This window comes from Oenanthe melanoleuca, unplaced genomic scaffold (assembly GCF_029582105.1).
Source record: "Oenanthe melanoleuca isolate GR-GAL-2019-014 unplaced genomic scaffold, OMel1.0 S001, whole genome shotgun sequence".
Classification (NCBI taxonomy): Eukaryota; Metazoa; Chordata; class Aves; order Passeriformes; family Muscicapidae; genus Oenanthe; species Oenanthe melanoleuca.
This window is the reverse complement of record NW_026612650.1, coordinates 8,037,058-8,060,658: the sequence shown is the minus strand read 5'-3', so window position 1 is coordinate 8,060,658 and position 23,601 is coordinate 8,037,058. Positions and strand designations below refer to the sequence as shown.

Here is a 23,601-nt window from a genome sequence, read left to right as displayed (position 1 = left end):
TGCTGTGCCCCCCAGGGCTGGAATGGTTTTGGAGGGGAGTTTGGGATCAGGGGGTTTGACCCCAAAGTTTGGGGATCAGGGGGGTTTAACCCCAAATTTAGGGATCAGGGGGGTTGGACACCCCAAATATTTCAAACCCCAAAGTTTGGGTATTGGGGGGGCTTTTTTTGACCCCAAAATTTGGGGTTTGGGGGTGTTTGACCCCAGGATTTGGGGGTTTTGACCCCCCCAGGTTTGGGGTAGAGGTTGAGATCAAAATGATTCCCTGAAAACCGCGGCAGGATCGAGATTGGGAGCAGGATCGGGACTGGGAACAGGACTGGGATTGAGAATTAAATTGGGATTGGGAATGGGAATGGATCAGGATTGGGAAAGGGATCAAGATGGCAAATGAGATCAGGATCAGAAACGGGAATGAGATCAGGAATGGGGACAGAATTGGGAATGGGAACAGGTTCGGCATTGGGAATGGGATCAAGAATGGAATTGGGATTGGGAACGGGAATGAAATACAGATTGGGAATGGGATCAGGATTGGGAACAGGTTCGGGATTGGGAATGGGAACGAGACTGGGAATGAAGGATCAGAATCGGGAATGAGATCGCGATTGGGAATGGGAATGGGATAAGGATTGGGATTGGGAACAGGAACGGGATTGGGAATGGGAACGGGATTGGAATTGGGAAAGGAAATGGGAACGGGATTTGGAATGAGAGCAGGATAAGGATTGGGATTGGGAAGGGGAACAGGATCGGGAATGGGAACGGGAATGGAAACAGGATCAGGAATGGGAACAGGATTGAGACTGGGAATAAAAGAGGGATTGGAAATGTGAAAGGGATTGGAATTGGGAAAGGGATTGAGATTGGGAATGAGATCGGGATCAGAAATGGGAACAGGAACAGGATTGGGAATGGGAAAGAGATAGGGAATGGGCATGAGATAGGGATTTGGAACAGGAATGGGATCAGGATTGGAATGGGATCAAGATCAGGAACAGGATTGGGAACAGCATTGGGAAGGGGAACAGGAAGAAGAATAAGAATGGGAATGGGAATGAGATAAGGGTTGGGAACAGGATTGGGAATGGGAACGGGTTTGGGAACAGGAACCGTAACGAGATAGAGATTGGGAATAGGAATGGGAACCAGAATCGGGATGGTAAAGCTGTGACATAAATGGGTGCCTTGGCCGGGAAATCTGAAATTGGAGAAGCAAAATCAGGATGGGAACTGGAATTCCAGAGGCTGGCAGTGTGAGCCATGCAGGACCATCCAGGCTGGGATCATGGGGCGGGGATCACATGGACTGGGATCCTCCAGACTGGGACTGCACAGACTGGGACCAGGGGGATCAGGGCCATGCAGGCTGGGATTGTACAAACTGGGATCACATGGACTGGGATTGTACAAACCGGGATGACATGGATGGGGATTGTACAAACTGGGACCATATGGACCGGGATGGCTACACCAGAACTACGGAAACCGAGGTGGTCCTGCCCCTCCCAGGGGTCCCTCCCAGTCCTGCCCAGTCTCGAGTTGTGTGCAGCCAAAACCCCGCAGGGAACGCAGAGGTCCCAGAGCACTCCTGGTGTCGATCTCTGTCCTGGTACAAGTCTCAGGCTCAGTTTGGAGCAGTCCTGGAGCGCTCCTGGTGCTGGTTCTGGTCCCGGTCTGAATCTTGATCCTAGAGCAGTGATGGTCTTGGTTTCATTCTCGGTTCTATAGTGGTGCCAGTTTTGGTGCCACTGCCGGTTCTGGTTTCAGTCTCGGTCTTGGTCTCATAGTGGTTCCAGTCCCAGTGCTGGTACCGGTGCCAGTGTTGATCCTGGAGTGCTCCCAGTGCCAGTCTCGGTCTCAGTCCCGGAGCTCTCCTGGTGCCCGTCCCAGTGTTGGGTGCTGGTCTCAGTCTTGGTCTCAGTACAAATTCTGGGGATGGTTTCAGTCTCAGTCTCCGTCCCAGTCTTAGTCCCAGTTCTGGAGCGGTGCTGGTCTCAGTTCTGGTGTCCGTTCTGTTCCCAGTCTTGGTCTCAGTCTCCGTTCTGGTGTTGGTCTCAGTATTGGTGCTGGTCCTGGTCCTGGTGCTTGTCTCAGTCTTGGTTGAAAACACTTTAGGCCTATTTCACTAATTTTATAAAAACTGGGATTTTAGACTGGAGTTTAGGCCCCTTTCGATGATCTTAGGCCAGTTTTGATGATTTTAAGCCCCCTTCATGTGGATTTGAGTTTCCTTTGGCTGATTTTAGGCCAAACCTGGTGGATTTAGGCTACATTTGAGGCCCTTTTTCGGTGATTTTAGGCCGAACCAGGGCCCTTGAGGACCCTGTGGCACTTTGGCCCCGCCCCTTTCTCCTCACAGTTCCCGCCCTTCCCTTGACCCATCCCCTCCCAGTTCGGGGTTCCGAAAGGGGCAGGAGGAGGAGGGAGGGAGGAAGAGGCGGAGCCGCAGCAGAAGCAGGAGGGGACAAGGAACGATTCGAGCGCCATCCCGGAGCTGCCTGAACTCGCAGCGCCCCTGGGACCATCGCCCCCCATCCCGCAGGTGCCCGGGGAGGGGGAGCTCGCCCCAAATATCCCGGGGGGTCCCTGGGTTTGGGGATTTTTTCATGGGGATGTTTGGATGTTGCCGGGGTCCAGAGGCGCAGATGGCCCTCGGGGGGACATCGGGGGGTCCCCGGGAGGTGTTTTTGGGGGTCCCGGTGGGTGCGGGCAGAGCCCCGTTGGGGGGCGGGGGGATGCGGGTCCCCCCGCGGTGGGGGTTGGGCTTCCCGGGCCGGGCCCTGCGAGCTCTGCCGGGGCCACGTGGGGAGCGCGCGGGAGCGGCGGGATCGGCGGGGGGACAGCGGTTTTGGGGAGCCCCGGGAGAGGCGCGGCTTCCCTGAGCGGGAGCGCAGACACAGGAGAGCCCCAGAAGGGCAAAGCGGGGAGCCCGAGAGGGGGGGACCCCTGGCATTGCCGGGACCCCGGCGGGGGGTGCTGGGGCTGGAGGGGCGGCATGGCCGGGAAAGGGCTTCGGGGCTCCCGGTGCCGCCAGTGGCTGCTCCCAGCATGAGCCCAGTTGCTCCCCGCGTGTGCTTCCAGTTTCCTCGGCACTCCCAGCATGAGCCCGGGCACTCCCAGCCATTCCCTATTATAATGGAATTTGCCTCAGCACGGTCCCAGTTGCTCCCAGGGTCACCGAAACTGAGAGAACAAAACAAAAGCACCCAAAAACAAATTTAGAGAGTCATGGCATAAGTTTATTATCTTGGCAGGATGTTGTGGCCAGGATGTAGCACAGAAATCTTCCCATCCACACATAACCCGTGTGTGCAGAGAGAATCATTCCATGACACTCCATTTTTATGAGATTTTTCATATCTTTTATCCAGTCAGTCCCTATAGAAATTAATTGGGGCGGTCTTCACTGGTCTCAAGTTTCAAACACTCAATTCCTAGAATTTGGTCTCCTTTTGAATCCGAATTTCTCCCTTTCTGATGTTAATTAGATCTTCATTCCCTCATTTTTTTATCAAGTCTCTTTACAGGAGATGTCTGCAGATGTGCCAGAGGCAGAGTCTGGGGTGCATGTTCCTGGGTGGCCACTGATGTTCTGTTAATGGCCGCTGATGGCCCTTGAGCATTCCAGCTGCTCCCAGTGTGTTGATGTGTTGAGTTCATCTGACCCCACCTAGTGCAGCAATGACCTGGACATAAAATTACAAGTCGTTTAGGACAAAGGCAAACAAAACCCCTTGATTAAACCGATAGAAAAACTTTTAAAAGGATACATTTTCCAACACCACTTTGCTCCAGTGTGTTCCCAGTTCTCCCAGCTGCACCTAGCACAGTCCCAGTCACTCCCAGTACTATCCCAGTATGAGTCCAGTTTGGGTCCACTCTTTGCCAGCAGGGCCCCAGTCACTCACACTTGCCCCCAGTTGCCCCATAATGGTCCTAGTTTTCCCCCCCAGCACAATCCCTGTCTCTCCCAGTTGGGTCCCAGTCACCTTCCCTATGGTCTCAGACACTCCCAGTGTATCCCAGTTGCACTTAACCATCTCATAGTCATTTTCAGGCACTCCCAGTTACCTCAGCATGGTTCCCTTGCCCCCAGTTTTATCTCAGTTCCTCCCAGTTCCTCCCAGCATGGCCCTGATAGCTCCTAAGGACCCCCAGTTGGGGTCCAATCACACACACTCTAATCCAACTCCCAGTATGATCCCATTATGATCCCAGTCACTTGCAGGCTGATTGTAGTCACTCACAGCCTGATTCCAGTGGCCCCCAGTGTGATCCCAGTTGCTCCCAGTCAATACCAGCATGACCCCAGTAGCCTCCAGTATAATCCCTGTGACTCCCTGTCTCTCCCAGTATATCCCAGTCACCCCCAGCATGTTGCCAGTCACTCTCACTTCTTCCCACTTGCTTTCAGCATGATTCCGTTAGTTCACAGCCATTCCCAGTCCATCCCAGTATGATTCCAGTCACCCTCACTGTGATCCCAGTCTCACCCAGCATGGACCCAGCTACTCTGCCTGTCATCCCAGGATGATCCCAGTTGCTGCCAGCATCGTTCCAGTTGTTCCCAGTTTCTACCAAGATGATCCCTAGAAGAGCCCCAGTCTCTCTCAGCATTGTCCCACTATCTCCCAGTTGCCCCCACTGTGGTTACAGACACTCTCATTATGTCCCCGTTGCCCCAGTAAAGTTCAAGTTAGCTCAGAATGATCTCAGTGTTTCCCAGTTATTCCCAGTTGTCTCCAGCCTGATCCCAGTTTCTGTCAGTGTCCCATACTCCCAGTTGCTCCCAGTATGATCCCCGTTATGGCCTCAGTCCTCTTAGCATGGTTCCAGTACCTTCCAGTTGATCTCATTCGCTCCCAATGTGTCCATATTTTCCTCCTGATATGGGCCCAGTAGCTCCCAGTCACTCACAGAATTGTTGCAGTTGTGGCCAACACTTTTCCTGTCACTCCCAGTGATTGCAGTGTGATCCCAGTAATTTTCGGGTATTCCCAGTACTATTCCAGTCACTCCCAGTACGATCCCAGCCATTTCCAGTAGGATCCCAGTATGAATCTGACATGGGCACAGTTGCTCCCATTATCATCCAGTGTGGTTCCAGTTGCTCCCATTTCCCCTCACTGTGGTTTCACTCTCTCCCAGTGCATCCCAGTTGCCAGCAGCATGTTCCCAGTCACACCCAGTTGCTCCCTTTATGGTCCAGTATGATCCCAGTCCTTCTGAGCATAGTTCCTGTGTCTCCCTGTTCCTACCAGTGTGATCCCAGTTGCCCCAGCATAGTCACGCCATAGATGATCCCAGTCCCTCTCAGCATGGTTCCAGTCATGCCCTGTTGCACCCCGTATAGAGCAGTAGCTCCCACTGACTCCCCAGTTTCCCCCAGCATGGTCCCAGTTATCCCCAGCACAGTCACAACTGTTCCCAGTGTGGTTCCTGTCCCCTCAGTATGGTTACAGACACTCTTACTATATCAGTCCTCCCAGCTCCCCCGAGCACAGTCCCATTTACTCCCAGTACTATCTCAGTATGAGTCTAGTATGATGCCAGTCTCTGCCAGCAGGGCCCCAGTCACTCACACTTGCCTCGTCTTTCCCCAGCATGGCCCCAGTTTTCCCCCCAGCACATTCCCAGCCACTCCCAGTTACATCCCAGTCACCACCTGTATGGTCTCAGAGACTCCCAGTATATCCCAGTTGCCCTGAACAATCTCAGTCATTTCCAGGAACTCCCAGTTACCTCAGTGTGGTTCACTTGCCCCCAGTTTTATCCCTGTTGCCCCTGGAATAGTCCCAGTACCTCTGAGCATTGGGTGGGAAGGGAAATGTCTGGAGCATGCAGAACTCCAAAGTTGATCCCAGTCACTCCCAGTCATTTCCTGTTAGGATGCACCTTGCTCCCAGCACTGTCCCTGTTGCTCCCAGTTCCTTCCATTTTCCGTTCCCAGCTCTCCCAGTTGAGCCAGTATAGTCCCAGTGACTCCTAATATTTGGCCAGTGGCCCCAGTGTGATCCCAGTTGCTCCCTGTCAATGCCAGCATGACCCCAGTAGCCTCCAGTATAAACCCTGTGACTCCCTGTCTCTCCCAGTATATACCAGTCTCTCCCAGCATGCTGCCAGTCACTCTCAGTTCTTCCCAGTTGCTTTCAGCATGATTCCGTTAGTTCACAGCCACTCCCAGTCCATTCCAGTATGATTCCAGTCACCCTCACTGTGATCCCAGTCTCACCCAGCATGGACCCAGCTGCTCTCCATGATCCCAGGATGATCCCAGTTGCTGCCAGCAGTGTTCCAGTTGTTCCCAGTTCCTTCCAGGATGATCCCTAGAATAGCCCCAGTCTCTCTCAGCATTGTCCCACTGTCTCCCACTTGCCCCCAGTGTGGTTCCATTCCCCCCAGTATGGTTACAGACACTCTCATTATATCCCAGTTGCTCCAGTAAGGTTCCAGGTACCTCAGAATGATCTCAGGGTTTCCCAGTTATTCCCAGTTTTCTCTTGCCTGATCCCAGTTTCTGTCAGTGTCCCATACTCCCAGTTTCTCCCACTATGATCCTTCTTCTGGCCTCAGTCCCCTCAGCCTGGTTCTAGTATCTTCCAGTTGATCCCAGCTGCTCCCATTGTGTCCACATTTTCCTCCCATCATGGGCCTAGTAGCTCCCAGTAACCCCCAGCCAGGTTCCATTCTGACCCTCTGTAATTCCAATGGCTCCAAGGATCATCCTAGTAGGATCCATAGTCACTCCCAGTATGGTTCCAGTCATCTCTAGTATGATTCCAGTCACTCCCAGTGTGGGCCCACTTGTTCCCAGTGCATCCCAGTATGGTTCCAGGCGTGACCAGCCCTTCTCCAAACTTCCCAGTCGTATTGCAGTATGATCCCAGTCATTCTCAGATATTCCCAGTACTATTCTAGTCACTCCCAGTACGATCCCAGCCATTTCCAGTAGGATCCCAGTATCACTCTGACATGGGCACAGCTGCTCCCATTATCAACCTGTGTGGTACCAGTTGCTCCCATTTCAGTCTCTCCCAGTGTATCCCAGTTGCCGCCAGCATGTTCCCAGTCACTCCCAGTTGTCCTCAGCTGCTTCCAGACTGATCCCAGTTGCTCACAGACTCTCCCAGTCACCCTCAGTGCAGTCCCAGTATGATCCCAGTATTTCTGAGCATGGTTCCAGTTACTCCCAGTTCCTCCCAGTGAAATCCCTGTTGCCCCCAATTGCCCTTAGCATATGTTGCCCATAGTCCCAGTCACACCACAGGTGAACCCAGTCCCTCCCAGCATGGTATCAGTCATGCCCAGTTTCCCCCAGTACAGAGTAGCAGCTCCCACTGAGTCGCAGCAGCTCCCAACATCGTCACAACTGTTCCCAGTGTGGTTCCAGTCCCCCCAGTACGGTTACTCTTATTATATCAGTTCTCCCAACTGCCCCTAGCACAGTCCCAGTCACTCCCAGTACTATCCCAGTATGAGTTCAGTATGATGCCAGTCTCTGCCAGCACGGCCCCAGTAACTCAAACTCACCTTAAGTTTCTCCAGCATGTTCCCAGTTTTCCCCCAGCACATTCCCAGTTGCTCCCAGTTACATCCCAGTCACCATCCCTATGGTCTCAGACATTCCAGTATATCCCAGTTGCCCTGAACAATCAATCTTACAGTCATTCCCAGGCACTCCCAGTTACCTCAGCGTGGTTCACTTGCCCCCAGTTTTATCCCAGTTGCCCCGGAATAGTGCCAGTGCCTTTCAGCATAGTTTCTTTACTTTCTTTAGTGAAGGGGAATGTTTGGAGAATGCAGAACTCCAGAGCAGAGCAGAAAATGCCCCTTGGGGGGACATTGGGGGGTCCCGGTGGAGGCTGCCGGCAGAGGCTCTCCTGCGTTCTGACCCCGTGCGCTGCAGACGGGGGTCCTCCTCCTCCGAGCTCTCCAGACGCTTGAGTCGCACCCCCGGAAACCAGCCCCCACCTACCCCTTTGTCCAGAGTTCTCAAAAGATCCTGGGTGTAACCCAACAGGCTCCGTTAGCATGATAATGGGAAAAATTCTTTAAACTGGGACAAAAAACCCAATCCCCAACAGGGACATAAAATTCATCCTAAAGTTGATCAGGTTTAGCTTAAACACAGACAAAGGCCCATAAATCCACCGTGTATCCTCACGTGATTTGGCCTAAAATCACCCAAATGGGCTTAAAATCTAACCAAGGGGTCTAAAATTTCCCAAACTGATTAAAAACCCACACAATTGGCCCAAAATCACCCTTCAATCTCCCCGATGGCTGGAAAATCAACCCTGAAAGTGTCCGGTTTTTGCTAAAATCACCCAAAGGGACCTAAACACACCCAAAGTGGCCTGAAACCCCCCACGGGAGCAAAAATCAGCCTAAAATCAGAGCCCTGCGTCCCATAGGCATAATGCCAGCTGTTCATTTCCTGATTTCAGCACCCAAAATCCCTCACCCTCCCCCCAAATTCCTACATTTGAACCCTCAATTCCCAAATATTCCCTTAAGAGGTGCCACAAATTTTCTCTAGAGAAACCAAAATTCCCATGTTTGTACCCAAGTTTGCTTATAGAGACCCCAAAAACCCCAAAAATTCCCTACAGGAACCTTCAAAATTCCATTTGAAAACCCCAACATTGCAAAAATTCTCAAGAGAAACCTAAAAATTCCCATGTGTGGACACAAAGTTAAAAAAAAAAAAAACTTCCCGGTGTAGACCTCCTAATTCTCAAAATTCTCAATATAGTCCCTGAAATTCCCTACAAACACAACAAAATTCCTTTTAATCACCCCGCAATTTCCCTATGAGAAGCACAAAAATCCCAAGAGATGCCAAAATTCCCTTTAAGGACCATTCCCAAAAGTTTTCTATAGGAACGACAAAATACCCTAGTGGGACTCCAAGAATTCCCTGGAACGAGCCAAATTTTCTCAGACATTCCCTTTAAGAACCCCAAAATTCTCCTCTAGAAACCCCGAGACCCCCCTGGTCTCTCTATAGAGTCTGCCAGAATCCTATGGATACCAAATAAACCTCCCAGACTGCCTTTAGGGAACCCCCAGAGCCCCCCAAATCCCCTATAGACAAGCCCAAATCCTCTATAGGGACCCTCAGACCCCCTAATCCCCTATAGAAATCCCAATCCCGTTTAAGGAACCCCCCCAAATCCCCTATAGACAAGCTCATATCCTCTACAGAGACCCTCAGACCCCTTAATCCCCAATAAGAATCCCAATCCCGTTTAAGGGATCCCCCCCAAATCCCCTGCAGACAAGTCCAAATCCTCTGCAGAGACACTGAGCACCACCCCCCAGTCCCCTACAGATCCCCTTTAGACCACCCAGACTCCCTTTATTGACCCCACAGAGCCCCCAAATCCCCTTTTCAGACCCCTAGAAACCCCCCACTGCCTTAACGCCGTGCCAGTCCCCTATAGATCCCCTATAGATCCCCCACAGCCCCACCGCAGCTCTTGGACACGCTGGAGCTGGATGGGGAGACCAGGAGCAAAGATGGCGGCGCGCAGGAGGCACTAACGGGTGTTCTGAGCATGCTCAGAGAGAACGCACCAGAAGATGGGAGGGGAACGGGCGGAGCGAACACAAGGGCTCGGTCTGAAGGAAAGGAGAGGGGATAGTGATTGACAGGGGCTGGGAATAGATAGGGCCGGGGCAAATAAATGGGCAGAAACTGAGGAGAAAGAAGTGGGGCCAAGGAGGAGAGAACTGTGAGGGGAAGAATCGGGGCCAAAGGGCCTTGTAGTCTAAAAAAAAAAAAGCATGGTTAGGCCTAAAATCACCCAAAAGCGTGTCAAATGCAGACTAAATCCACCAGGTTTGGCCTAAAATCACCCTAAGGGACGTCAAATCCATACAAATGTGTGGGAGTCCAGGGTATCTCCCTGGCTTCTTTGGGGATGCAAAAACTGCCATGGCAGACCCCTCTGAGACCCCCAAATGGTGCCAAAGAGCCACAGGGGCTGGATTTAGCTCCTTGGGAGAATTTGCCAACACTGATGGAAGAATCACAAAACAAGAGAACAAGCAGAGTGTAAATTAGAATATTAGAATGTAGAATAAGTAGGTTTTTGGATTGTTTATATTAAGGGCCATGTGGCCAAGATGGAGGAACCTGGTTGTGGTGGGCTCCTTCTTCCTTCTTCTACGTGTCATCCATGTTGGAGTTTCATCCTGGGAACTACAGATTGGATGGGGAAAGAACTGGACATTGTAAAGAGATTGCATGGCATTGGAAAGAATTTGTAAACATTGTATACGTAGTTTTAGAGATAAAAGATTTGGCACAGCCCGCCCGAAGGGAGGTCTGTAATCATCGCCTTGCAGAGTGGACCTGTGTCGGGCTGACTGAAACATTTTGGAAGATAAGGTAAATAAACAGCTTTAAAACAACACAAGGTCGTCTCGAGATTTCTTGCTGGTGACTCCGAGAGAATCTAGACTCTGACCACCTGCACGTCCTCTCTGAGGAGGTCTCACGCCTAAAAAGACCCTCGGGGCGGGACACAAATGGAATCTAAAATCATCTAAATTGGCCTGACATTGTCCAAAAGGCCCTAAAATCCAGCCTAAAACTGCCCAGTCAGGTAGGAAATCACCCAAACGGCCCTAAAATCTTTGGGACCAAGATCAAGACTAGTATCAGAACTGGTAACAGCTCCAAGAATGAGACCGAAATCAGAATGGAGACAGACACTGTGGGGAATAAATCCCCAAATGCAAGTTTTTCCCTACAAGGTGTCTACCCAGCAATTGGTGGTGTTGATGCGTGCCTGCCCAGACTATAATTGATGTTTGTGTTGACTCTTTATTGTTAATGTTTTATGCCTTTGTAAATTGTTAATGCTCCCAGCTGTTTGTCCCTTCCCCCGTCCCAGTATCTACTCTTGGATCCACACCCACCTCCACTGCCCCCTCCAAAATGGCACAACAGCAAGTGCTCATGGGATAGCATTCAGTGCTAAAAACCCCTAAAAACAACCATCCAGTATAACATCTGATACTAAAAAATGGTACTCCCAGGTTAAGAAAACAGTGAAGAAGATGAAATCACCCACCAGAATTTTTCCCCTTGTCACCATGACGTGAACAGCACTCACCCGCCATGACACCCCTAGACCAAGAGCCACCAAATGTCTCCCCAGGGACTCTCCCAAGGATGGAAGCCCCGGCTCTGCTGCACAGCAAAGCTGAACTCCTCCTCCTCCTCCGCATCGTCCATTGGGAGCAGCGGCGCTGTGCGCGACCCCTCGGGCCCCAGCCAGAGCTGATTTTCAATAAAGGCCTTGAAAAAGGAGCTGGTTTCCTGGCCAATTCATTACAGAGACCAAGACTGGGAACAGAACCGACACCAGAACTGAGACCAGCACCACTCCAGAACTGGAATTGAGACTGGGACAGAGACTGAGACTGAAACCAGCCCCAGAATTTGCACGGGACCAAGACTGAGACCAGCACCAACACTGGGATGGGCACGAGGAGAGCTCCAGGACTGCTCTGGGACTGGGACCAGCACCAGAACTCTGGGACTGAGACTGAGAGCGGCACAGGAACAAGCACCAGAACTAAGATTGGCACTGCTCCGGCACCAGAACAGAGACTGAGGTTGGCACCCGGAGCACTCTGGGAACAACAACGGCACCAGCACCAGCACCAGAACTGGGACCGCTCTAAAACCGAGACCAAGACCGACATTGAGTCCAAGACTGAAAACAGAACCGGCACTGAGACTGGCACCGCTATCGAACTCAGACTGAGACAGAGAGTGCTGTGGATTTAACTGGCATTTGTAGTTTGATAACCAATACGCCCTGGCAAGAACAAACAGAGCTTTGATGATTACGAGAAGATTGGATCAAGACTGGCGACAGGAAAGAAGATTGAACTAAATAACAGAAATGTAAAGAAAATAAATAAGGAGAAATGTAAAGTTTGTCTGGGTGATGTTTAACCCAATGAATGTAGTAAAAAATGACTGCCTTCCTAAAAATGGTGTATAAGCAAATGTAGCTTACAATAAATTTGGATTCTGATCATGAGCCGTAGTCTCTGTCTCTCTGTTGTCGATAAAACGGCCCAGGACTGGAACCAAGACCAAGACTGGCAACAGAACTGACACCAAAACCAAGACCGGCACATCTACAAGACCGCCACTGGGACTGGGAATGAGACAAAGCCCAAACCGGCCACAGAAATGGCACTGGAACCAAGACTGAGACCAAGACGGACACTAGAACCAGCAACGGGAGAACTCCGTGACTGTCCCGGGTTGGTGTTATGTCTACTCCTCTCCCTGCACCCCCCGCGCTTTCTGTTCGCAGCTGCCTGCTGCCGTTGCTGCTCCTCCCCTGCCCGGGCTGGCCCCGGGGCTGCTTGCTGGCCGCTTGCTTGCTGCTTGGCTGCTGCTGCTGGCTTCCTGCGTGGCTGCTGCTAGCTTGCTGCTGCTGTTCTTTTTTTTTTCCTCCTTCTTCCCCTCATCTTGAAGATCTGTACCCACTCTGGATGGGAACCTGAACATCAGAGACTGCCTCTGGAGTCTGCCAAAGAAGCTTTTCACCCATCCCAGCAGGGACTGTCTGAGCTTGTCCATCCTTGCTCACTTTGGTGAAAATGTTTTTTGTCATCTGGGGATCATTCTTTCCTGGTGCTGGGAAGTGTTTTTCTTGTGTTTGTTAATAAATAGCTTTTCTCCACTTTTCCCCCTGAGCAAAATTCTTTCCAAGCCCGGTGGGGGGAGGAATCATGGGGGATTTATTCTCTGGGGGCCTCCTTTGGAGGTTTTCCCCCAGTTTTGTCCTAAACTTGGACAGGGACTGAGACTAAGTGCGGCACCAAAACCAACACCGAGACTAGCGCGACTGTAAAACCCACTGGGACTGAGACCAGCACCGCTCTGGAACCGAGACCAACACCAGGACCAGAATGAGCACAGGGAGCACTCAGTGACTGCTCCAAGACTGAGATCGACACTGGAATTAGAACAGAAACCGAGGCTGAAACCAGGAGTGCTCCGAGATTGAGAGTGAGACTGAGGCTGGCACCAGGACAGGGATTAGCACCAGGATCACACTGTGAGCACTCTGGGACATCCACATTAATTCTGGGGCTTCTGGCTGTACTTCCGAGTGGGACTGGGAGAGACTCCTGGGTGAGAACGGGACCGTCTCGGTTCGCATCGTTCTGGTGCAGCAATCCCGGTCCATATGGTCCCAGTTTGTACAATCCCAGTCCATGTGATCCCAGTTTGTACAATCCCCATCCATGTGATCCCAGTTTGTAAAATCCCACGCTGCATGGTCCTGATTCATCTGGTCCCAGTCTGTGCAGTCCTAGTCTGGAGGATCCCAGTCCATATGGTCCCAGTTTGTACAATCCCAGTCTATCTGCTCACAATTTGTACAATCCTAGTCTACGTGATCCCAGTTTGTAAAATCCCTGTCCGTGTGATCCCAGTTTGTACAATCCCAGTCTGCATGGCCCTGATCCATCTGCTCCCAGCCTGTGCAGTCCCAGTCTGGAGGATCCCAGTCCATGTCATACCAGCCCCCATGATCCCAGCCTGCATGGTCCTGCATGGCTCACACTGCCAGGCTCTGGAATTCCAGTTCCCAGCCAGGAAAAGATATTCCTGCCCTTGAAGGCAAAGCTCTACAGAAGGGGCCAAAAGCCAAGTGCAGCAGAATATTACAGGGACATTTCACTGCCTGCCTTCAGAACTTCACCCATGGCTGTTGCAGCTCCTGCACTGGGAATTAAATCAGGGCAGGGTCTTTGGTGTGAGCTGGCCTGGCTCAAGGGAGACCCTGAGAGAGAAACAGAGCAGGCAGAGAGAGGCAGGAGAGAAAGGAGGAAACAAAAACAATCAGCTGAGAAGGTACCACTGAAAATAGACCTAGAAATGACTGAAAGAGAATGAGACAGAAATCAGAAATTGTCAAAGTTTTATTTATTATTATCAAATCCATCCCACCCAGCCAGCCCCACACAATCCCGATCCCACCACTACAAATTTGGATCCCGCTTCTCCCAAACTCCATCCACCCCTTCTCACACTGGCGGCTATGGAATCCAGTAAGGTTCATGTGGGATTCAGCTGTTTTGAGGAGGGAAGAAGGCACGCTGAAGTTGGATTGAGCCCTTTTGAGTCAAAATTGAGGTGTTTTTACTTGGATTTGGAAGGTTTTGAGGTGAGAAATCGCTCCCACTTGTCTTTTGGAGCACAAAGAAATGGAGAAGAGAGAAACGAAAGGCCAAAACAAAATGATAAGCAGACAGGTGTCTACCAAAGAGGGATCCCAGGGAATGTGGGTCACCAGGGCTCTGCCCAACATGGGTCCTACAGTGGGGGATGGAGTTGGAGCAGTGCATGAAGCTCTTCATGCACTCGGGGCATTCGCAGAGCTTCCCTTATCGGTGCCTCCGTTGGTGTCTGGTCAAGTCTGAGCTGTGGGAGAAGCTCTTCCCACAATCCTCACACTTGTAGGGCCTCTCCCCGGTGTGGATGCGCCGGTGGGTGATGAGGTGGGAGTTTTTCCTGAAGCCCTTCCCGCAATCAGGACACTCGTAGGGCCTCTCCTCTGTATGTGTCTGGTAGTGCTCCATGAGATTGGAGCTGGTGAGAAACCTCTTCCCACACTTAGAACACTTGTAAGGCCTCTCCCCCGTGTGGATCCTTTGGTGGTAGATGAGTCTGCAACGCTGTATGAAGCCCTTCCCACAGTCCCCACACGTGTATGGCCTTTCCCCAGTGTGGATGTACTGGTGGCAGGTCAACTGGGTGCGTTGCCTGAATCCCATCCCACACTCCTCACATTCATGGGGCTTTTCCCCAGTATGGATGCGCTGGTGGCGGATGAGGTTGGAGTTTTGCCTGAAGCTCTTCCCGCAGTCAGGACACTTGTAGGGCCTCTCTTCTGTGTGTGTCTGGTAGTGCTTGAGGAGATTGGAGCTGGTGGGAAACCTCTTCCCACACTTAGAACACTTGTAGGGCCTCTCCCCAGTGTGGATCCTCTGGTGGCGGATCAGGTGGGCGGTCTGGCTGAAGCTCATGTCACACTCCCCACACTCGTGGGGCTGTTCCCCAGTGTGGATGCATTGGTGTTTGGTGAGGGCACCATTCTCCCTAAAGCCCTTCCCACAGTCAGGGCAGCAGAAGGGCTTCTTGTCTGTGTGTGTGCGCTGGTGCTGGAGGAGATTGGAGCTGGTCTGAAACCTCTTCCCACACTCCCCACACTCGTAGGGCCTCTCCCCGCTGTGGATGCTCTGGTGGCGGATGAGGTTGGAGTTTTTCCTGAAGCCCTTCCCGCAGTCAGGACACTCATACGGCCTCTCCTCCGTGTGTGTCTGGTAGTGCTGGAGGAGCTTGGAGCTGGTGGGAAACCTCTTCCCACACTTAGAACACTCGTAGGGCCTCTCCCCATTGTGGATACTTTGGTGAAGAATTAGGCTGGAACGGTGCCTGAAGTGCTTCCCACAGTCCCCACACTTGTGTGGCCTTTCCCCACTGTGGATCATCTGGTGGCAGATCAATTTGGCACGCTCAATGAAGCCCTTCCCACACTCCTCACACCTGTAGGGCCTATTTCCAGTGTGGATCCTCTGATGCCTGATCAGGCTGGAGCTGTGGCTGAAGCTCTTCCCACACTCCTCACACTCGTGGGGCTTTTCCCCGGTATGGATGCGTCGGTGGTAGTTGAGGTGGGAGTTCTGCCTGAAGCCCTTCCCGCAGTTGAGGCAGCGGAAGGGCTTCTCATCTGTGTGCGTGCGCTGGTGCTTGAGGAGACTGCTGCTGGTGTGAAACCTCTTCCCACACTCCCCACACTCGTAGGGCCTCTCCCCAGTGTGGATCCTCTGGTGGTGGATCAGTCTGTACCTCCATCTGAAGCTCATCCCACACTCCAAGCACTTGTGGTGCTTCTCCCCATCAAGAAGCTGCTCATGGACCACCAGGTCTGAGCTCTGGCTCCATCTCCGGCCGCCTGCCCGGCCCAGGCTGGGTCCTTCCTCCTCAGATCCCCGCAATCTGCGTTTGCAGCCCCTCCTGGTGCGGGATCTCCACGGCTTTTCCTCCCCGTTGGATTCCTGCGCCGTGGAGCCGCTGCAAACGGCATCTTCCACCAGGTTCTGCCACGGGGATTTGTCCTCCCTGCTCTCCGTGCTCAGCTCCTTGTCTGGGCGAGGAAGGACAAGGAGAGGATGGGATTCGCCTCTGTGCCAGATGGAAGGGGAAGGAGATCCCCCCAGTACATCCCCGGCAGGTCGGTGTCGGCAGCGGGGTGTCCTGCAGCCGGGGTTGTGCTGGGCTGGGAGATGGAGCAGGACAGAGGGGGAAAGGGGCACTGACTTCCTCCTCACCTGCCTGGGGCTCCTGGGCCATCTTCCTCTTCCTCACAGCCTCCTCCTCCTCCATCGGGTCAAGGCTTCGATATGGGAAATCCTGGTTTGGGGAAAAACAAGTAATGTGTGCGTTGTGTTGGGGGTTCCTCCTGCACAAGTCCATCTCTAGAAGGCCCCGGGCATCTGGTGTCCATCAAAACTTCCCAAACACCAACACTCAACCCTGAAAATGCCTTCCAGGAGTTCCTAAGAATGGTCCCTCCCCTTTGGTGTTCAGGGGGCCCCCCATCCCAGCTGCTGGGGGTAACACTTCTATTGGGGGTCCCCCATCTACTCGGTGCACGCCTGCCCCAGGCTGCTGGGAGTCCCAGCAATCCGAAAAGCTCCCCCTTCTTTTGTCTCCCCATTTAGGGATGATGGGGAATTTTGGGGTCCCAGGGTCCCTTCTCCCCTTATGTCCTGGTTGGGGGTGCAGGGGATCCAAGGAGTCCCCCCTGCCCCTCTCCAGGCTGTTGAGGGTCCCACCAATGGTGGCACTCCCCCCTCTCTGGGCTCCCCACTTTGGGGTCCTGGGGGACACAGGGCTGTGCTCCTCCAGGCTGCCTCTGCCGGCAGCTGCCACCAGGACCCCCCAGTGTGCCCCGAAGGGGCATTTTTTGCTCTGCTCTGGAGTTCTGCGTTCTCCAAACAGCCCCCTTCACTTACAAAAAAAAAAAAACCTTGCTAAGAGGCACTGGGAGTATTCCATGGGCAACGGGGATAAAACTGGGGGCGAGTGAACCCCAATCAGGCAACTGGGAGTGCCTGGGAATGACTACAAGATTGTTCAGGGCAACTGGGATATACTGGGAGTGTCTGAGACCATAGGGGTGGTGACTGGGACGTAATTAGGAGTGACTGGGAATGTGCGGGATAAAAACCTGGGACCATGCTGGGGCAACTGGGGACAAGTGTGAGTGCCTGGGGCCCTGCTGGCAGAGACTGGCATCATACTGTACTCATACTGGGATAGTACTGGCAGTTACTGGGACACTGCTAGGGGTAGCTGAAGAACTGGGAACACACTTGTAAGAGTCCATTTAAAAGCCTCTCGTTTCTTCTGCCCAATGACCCTCGACCGAGGCCTAAAGAACTGCAGTTTAAAGGCGCTGGCCAGGGAAGAGAAGAATGCCAAGAGACTGTTCTCAGGTGGTGCCCATCCCAACTAGGGCCGGTGTGCTCCCTCAGGTGTGAGAACAATGAACTGGTCATGGTGTGGTGTGAGAACAATGAACTGGTCATGGTGCGCTGCTCCTATGCAGGCTACTTGCTGCAGAACTGGTCACAAGGACTGTTGGTGTGCCTGGAGCTTGCCATGATGCACTGCTCCTACACAGGCCACTTGCGCAGCATCCTGTTTCCACCTGTTTCTCGGAGCAACAATCTCCACATACAATAGTCCATAAATCTTCCCACCTTTTGGCCAGTCACCCGACGCCTTGGAAAAGACTATAAAAGACACCCTCAAACTAAAGACCCTCGAGATTTCCCCGGACGGCAACGGCCATCTATTGGCTGGTTCCACGAGGATCGTCTGCCCGTCTTGGTAGCTATAATCCCAACCCCTTTTCTCTCTCTCTGTCTCTCTCTCTCTCTCTATCCCTCTATCGCATTTGGTTGGCACTAGATAAAAGTGCATCTTTTGCAAAAGTAAACTGGTTTTGTCCCCTGCTGTGTCTTTTGTGCTTTGAGATCCCTAAAAGAACCTATCAGGACTCCGCATGTGGTGTGGACCCTGAAAACACTGGACCAAAGTGGTGTTAAAAAATGTATCCCTATAAAATTTTTTCTGTAATTTTAATGAAGAGGCTTTGGTTGCCTTTGCCCTAAGAGACTTGTAATTTTCTTTCCAGGGCATTGCTGCACCAGCTGAGGTTGGATGAACTCAACACATCAACACACTGGGAGCTGCTGGAATGCTCAAGGGCCATCAGAGTTCATTAACAGAATATCAGTGGCCACCGAGGAACATGCACCCCAGACTCTGCCTCTGGCACAGCTGCAGACATCTCCTCTGAAAAGACTGATAAAATCAGGGAATGAAGATCCAATTAACATCAGAAGAGGAGAAATAGGAATCCAAAAGGAGACCAAAAACTAGGAATTGAGTGTTTGCAACTTGAGACCAATGAACACTGACCGCCCCAGTTCATTTCTATAGGGACTGACTGGATAAAAGACCTGAAAATTCTCCTAAAACCGGAGTGTCATGGAATGATTCTCTCTGCACAAACGGGTTCTGTGTGGATGAGGTTTCTGTGCTACATCATGGGCTCAACATCCTGCACAGATAATAAAGTAACACTTTGATTTCCTAAATTTAAAATTGTTGTTGGAGGTTTTTGGATTTTTCTCTCAGTTTCAGTGACCTTGGGAGGAACTGAGAGCAACTGGGACCGTGCTGGGTTAAATTCCATCATAACAGGGAACGGCTGGGAGTGCCCGGGCTCATGCTGGGAGTGCCGAGGAAACTGGAAGCACACGCGGGGAGCAACTGGGCTCATGCTGGGAGCAGCCACTGGCGGCACCGGGAGCCCCGAAGCCCTTTCCCGGCCATGCCGCCCCTCCAGCCCCAGCACCCCCCGCCGGGGTCCCGGCAATGCCAGGGGTCCCCCCCTCTCGGGCTCCCCGCTTTGCCCTTCTGGGGCTCTCCTGTGTCTGCGCTCCCGCTCAGGGAAGCCGCGCCTCTCCCGGGGCTCCCCAAAACCGCTGTCCCCCCCGCCGATCCCGCCGCTCCCGCGCGCTCCCCACGTGGCCCCGGCAGAGCTCGCAGGGCCCGGCCCGGGAAGCCCAACCCCCACCGCGGGGGGGACCCGCATCCCCCCGCCCCACAACGGGGCTCTGCCCGCATCCACCGGGACCCCAAAAACACCTCCCGGGGATCCCCCGAGGGCCATCTGCGCATCTGAAGCCCGGCAACATCCAAACATGCCCCCAAAAATCCCCAAAGCCAGGGACACCCCCGGGATATTTGGGGCGAGCTCCCCCTCCCCGGGCACCTGCGGGATGGGGGGCGATGGTCCCGGGGGCGCTGCGAGTTCAGGCAGCTCCGTGCTCAGGGTCGAATCGCTTCTTGTCCCCTCCTGCTTCTGCTGCCGCTCCGCCTCTTCCTCCCTCCTTCCTCCTCCTGCCCAGTTCAGAACCGCGAACTGGGAGGGGATGGGTCAAGGGAAGGGCGGGAATTGTGAGGGAAAAGGGGCGGGGCCAAGGCGCCCCACGGTCCCAAAAGGATCCGGTTTGGCCTAAAATCACCAATAAAAGGCATCAAGTGCATCCTAAATCCACAAGGTTTGGCCTAACATCAACCAAAGGTGCCTCAAATCTACACAAAGGGGTCTAATATCATCTGTATGGCCCTAACATTGTCCAAAGTGGCCTAAAATTCATCCTAAAGTTGATCAGGTTTAGCTTAAACACAGACAAAGGCCCATAAATCCACCGTGTATCCTCACATGGTTTGGTCTAAAATCAGCCAAATAGCCTTAAAATCTAACCAAGGGGTCTAAAATTTCCCAAACTGATTAAAAACCCACACAACTGGCCCACAAATCACCCTTCAATCCCCTGAAAGTGTCCGGTTTTTGCTAAAATCACCCAAATGGACCTAAACTCACCCAAACTGGCCTGAATCCCTGCAAGGGAGCCAAAATCACCCTAAAATCAGAGCCCTGGGTCTCACAGCCTTCATGCCAGCTGCTCTCTGCTATATTTCAGAACCCAAAATTCCCTCTCACCCAAGTCACACATTTGGACTCTGAATTCCCAAATATTCTCTAAGGAGATGTCAAAAATTTCCTGTAGAGAAACCAAACTTCCCATGTTTGGACCCAAGTTTGCCTGTAGAGACCCCAAAAATTCTCTATGGCATCCCCCAAAATTCCATTTGCGGACCCCAACATTGCAAAAATTCCCAATAGAGACCTAAAAGTTCCCATGTCTGGACATAAATTTAAAAAAACTTCCCAGTGTAGACCCCATAATTCTTAAAATTCTCAATATAGGTGCCAAAATCCCATACAAACACTATGAAATTCCCTTTAATTACCCCATAATTTCCTTATGGGGACCACAAAATTCCCAAGAGACCCCCAAATCCCTTTAAGGACCATTCCCAAAAATTTTCTATTGGAACCACAAAATTCCCTAGAGGGAGCATAAGAATTCCCTGGAGAGAGCTCAAAATTCCCAGAAATTCCCTTTAAGAAACATGAAATTCTCCTCTAGAGACTCTGAGATCCACCTGGTCTCTCTATAGAGTCTGCCAGGCCCCTATGGATCCCCTATAGATGTCCCAGACCACATTAGGGACCACCCAGAGCCCCCGAAATCCCCTACAGACAAGCCCAAATGCTCTATAGAGACCCTCAGACCTCCCCAGTCCCCTACAGATCCCCTATCGAGCTCCTAAAGACCTCCCAGACTCCCTTTATGGATCCTGCAGAGCCCCCAGATCCTTTCTGCAGACTCCCAGAAAACTCCCAGGGCCACAAAGCCACACCAGTCTGCTAGAGAATCCCCATAGGCTCCCTTTAGACGTCCCAGAGCCTCCCAGATCCCCTACAGACAAGTCCAAATCCCCTGAAACACCCCCACTGGAGTCAAAATCACCATAAAATCAGAGCCCTGGGTCTCACAGCCTTCATGCCAGCTGCTCACTACCATATTTCAGCTCCCAAAATTCCCTATAGACCCCCCAGACCCCCTTTAGGGACCTTCCAGCACACCCCAAATCACATACAGAGACCCTCAGGCCCCTCAGTCCTTTACAGATCCCCTACAGACATCTCAGACCCCCTTTAGGTACCCCACAGAGCCCCCAAATCCCTTTTGGAGACCCCAAAAACATCCCAATGCCATAAAGCGCCCCCAGGCCCCTATAGATCTCCTACAGATCTCCTACAGCCTTCCCAGAACCCCTTTAGGGATCCCCCAGAGCCCCCAAATCCCCTATAGACAAACCCAAATCCTCTATAGAGATATTCAGCCCCGCCTCGCCCCCAATCCTCTACAGACCTCCCAGACGCACTTTTGGGACCCCCAAATCCCCGAAATCCCCTTTGCAGACGCCCAGAAAGCACCCAGGGCCGTAAAGCCCACCGAGCCCCCAACAGATCCCCTAGAGAGCCCCTAGAGATGCCCCATAGATCCTAAAGAACTCCTATAGATGCCGTACAGATCTCTATAGACCCCCTACAGGCCCCCTACAGGTCCCCGACAGAACCCCTATAGATCCCCTATATATCCCATACAGATCCCCTGTAGATCCCCTCTGGCCGCACCGCAGCTCACGGACACGCTGAGGCCGAAACGGGGAAATGGAGCCTGGGAGGAACTTCTGGGTGTTCTGAGCATGCGCGGGGTGAATGCGCCAGGAGACGGGCGGGGCTTAGACGGGAATGGGGTGGAGCGAACACAAGGGCTCGGTGCGAATGAAGGGGGAGAGGTTAATGATTGACAGGGCTGATCAGATAAGTGGGCGGGGAAATAACCGAGGGGGAAGGAAGCTGTGAGGGGAAAGGAGCGGGGCCAAAGGGCCACACTGCCCTAAAAGGGCCTGGTTAGGCCTCAAATCACCCAAAAGCCTCTCAAATGCAGCCTAGATGCCCCAGGTCTGGCCTAAAATGAGCCAAACACGCCTCAAATCCACACAAAGGGGTCTAAAATCATCCAAATTGGCCTAACGTTGTCCAAGAGGAGCCTAAAATCCAGTCTAAAATCACAGTTTGGTATAAAATCTGCCAAATGCGCCTAAAATGTTTGCAGCCAAGACCAAGACGAGCACCAGGACCGGGACCAGCACCAATACTGAGACCGGCATCAGAACGGAGACTGAGACCAGGACTGGGAACAGAACCAACACCAGAACCGAGACCAGCACCGCTCCAGAACTGGGACTAAGACTGGGCCAGCGACTGAGACTGAAACCAGTCCTAGAATTCGTACTGGGACCAAGACTGAGACCAGCACCCAACACTGGGACGGGCACCAGGAGAGCTCCAGGACTGCTCTGGGACTGGGATCGGCACCGGGAGAACTCCGGGACTGAGACTGAGAGCGGCACTGGAACCAGCACCGAGACTGGAACCATTACGAGACCGAGACGAGACTGAAACCAGAACCGGCACAGGCACCGCTATAGGACCGAGAATGAGATCGAGACCAGCACAGCTCTGGCATTGGGATTCAGACCAGGATCAGAATCAGCAGAAGAAGCGCACCCGGACTCCTCCAAACTGAGCCTGAGACCGGGACCAGGACGGAGACCGACACCAGGAGCGCTCTGGGTCCTCCTCATTCACTGCAGGGAGTTTTGGCTGCGCCCCCACACGGGACTGGGCAGGACTGGGAGGGACTCTGGGTGGGGCGGGACCGTCTCGGTTCGCATCGTTCTGGTGTAGCCACCCCGGTCCATATGGTCCCAGTTTGTACAATTCCAGTCCGTGTGATCTCAGTTTGTACAATCCCAGGCCGTGTGATCCCAGTTTGTACAATCCCAGTCCGTATGGCCCTGCCTGTCACCTAAAACCTCTCAGATATCTGGGAACTGGAATTCCAGACCCTGGCAGTGTCAGCCATCCAGGACCACCCAGCCTGATATGCAGACACCCGCCCAGTCCCTCCCAGTCCCGTCCGGCGGCGCGGCCGAAACTCCCCGGACTTACCACGGAGGTTCTTAGTTCCGATCCCGGAGTGATCCCGGCGTCGGTCCCGGTCTCAGTTTGGAGCAGTCCTGGAGCGCTCCCGGTGCTGATTCCGGTCCCGGTGTGGATCTCGATCCCGGAGCGGTGCCGGTCTCAGTCCCGGTCTCGGAGCGGTGCCAGTGTCGGTGCCGGTTTCAGTCCCAGCCTTAGTCTCGGTGCTGTCTCAGCGCTCGGTGTCTCTCCGTGCCGGTGCCGGTTTCAGTCCCGGAGTGCTCCTGCTCCCGGTCCTAGAGCAGTCCCGATGCCGCTGCCGGTCTCAGTGTCGGTCTCGGAGCGGTGCCAGTGCCGGTGTCGGTGCCGGTACCAGTCTCAGTCCCGGAGTGCTCCTTGTCCCGGTCCTAGCGTAGTTCCGGTGTCGGTGCCGTCTGGGTTTAGGCTGCATTCGAGGCGCTTTTCTGTGATTTTAGACCAAACCTGGTGGACTTAGGCTGCATTTGAGGCGCTTTTCTGTGATTTTAGACCAAACCTGGTGGATTTAGGCTGCATTTGAGGCACT

At 53.0% G+C, this 23,601-nt stretch overlaps 1 protein-coding gene and 1 long non-coding RNA gene across 5 annotated transcripts; one reads left to right on the top strand and one right to left on the bottom strand.

Moving 5' to 3' along the window:
* Positions 1-937: 937 nt before the first annotated feature.
* LOC130266218 (uncharacterized) lies at positions 938-3,770 on the top strand. Its single transcript, XR_008842773.1, has 2 exons — positions 938-2,545; positions 3,520-3,770. It is a non-coding gene; the product is annotated as an uncharacterized LOC130266218 (long non-coding RNA).
* On the bottom strand, positions 3,613-23,146 carry LOC130266106 (zinc finger protein 345-like). Of its 4 annotated transcripts, XM_056515431.1 has the most exons (4): positions 21,684-22,429; positions 19,404-19,646; positions 16,384-16,465; positions 13,954-16,199 (listed from the first exon to the last, which is right to left on the bottom strand). In XM_056515431.1, exons 3-4 carry the CDS (start codon positions 16,436-16,438, stop codon positions 14,437-14,439), a joined length of 1,818 nt encoding a protein of 605 aa, XP_056371406.1. In that variant the 5' UTR covers positions 16,439-16,465; positions 19,404-19,646; positions 21,684-22,429; the 3' UTR covers positions 13,954-14,436. The 4 variants fall into 4 exon arrangements, 3 of the variants coding, with proteins under 3 accessions (XP_056371406.1, XP_056371407.1, XP_056371405.1); XR_008842741.1 differs by lacking the exons at positions 13,954-16,199; positions 21,684-22,429 and adding an exon at positions 3,613-3,689 and having other exon boundaries at positions 16,384-18,427; positions 19,404-19,943; XM_056515432.1 differs by lacking the exons at positions 19,404-19,646; positions 21,684-22,429 and adding an exon at positions 23,067-23,146.
* Positions 23,147-23,601: the final 455 nt, after the last annotated feature.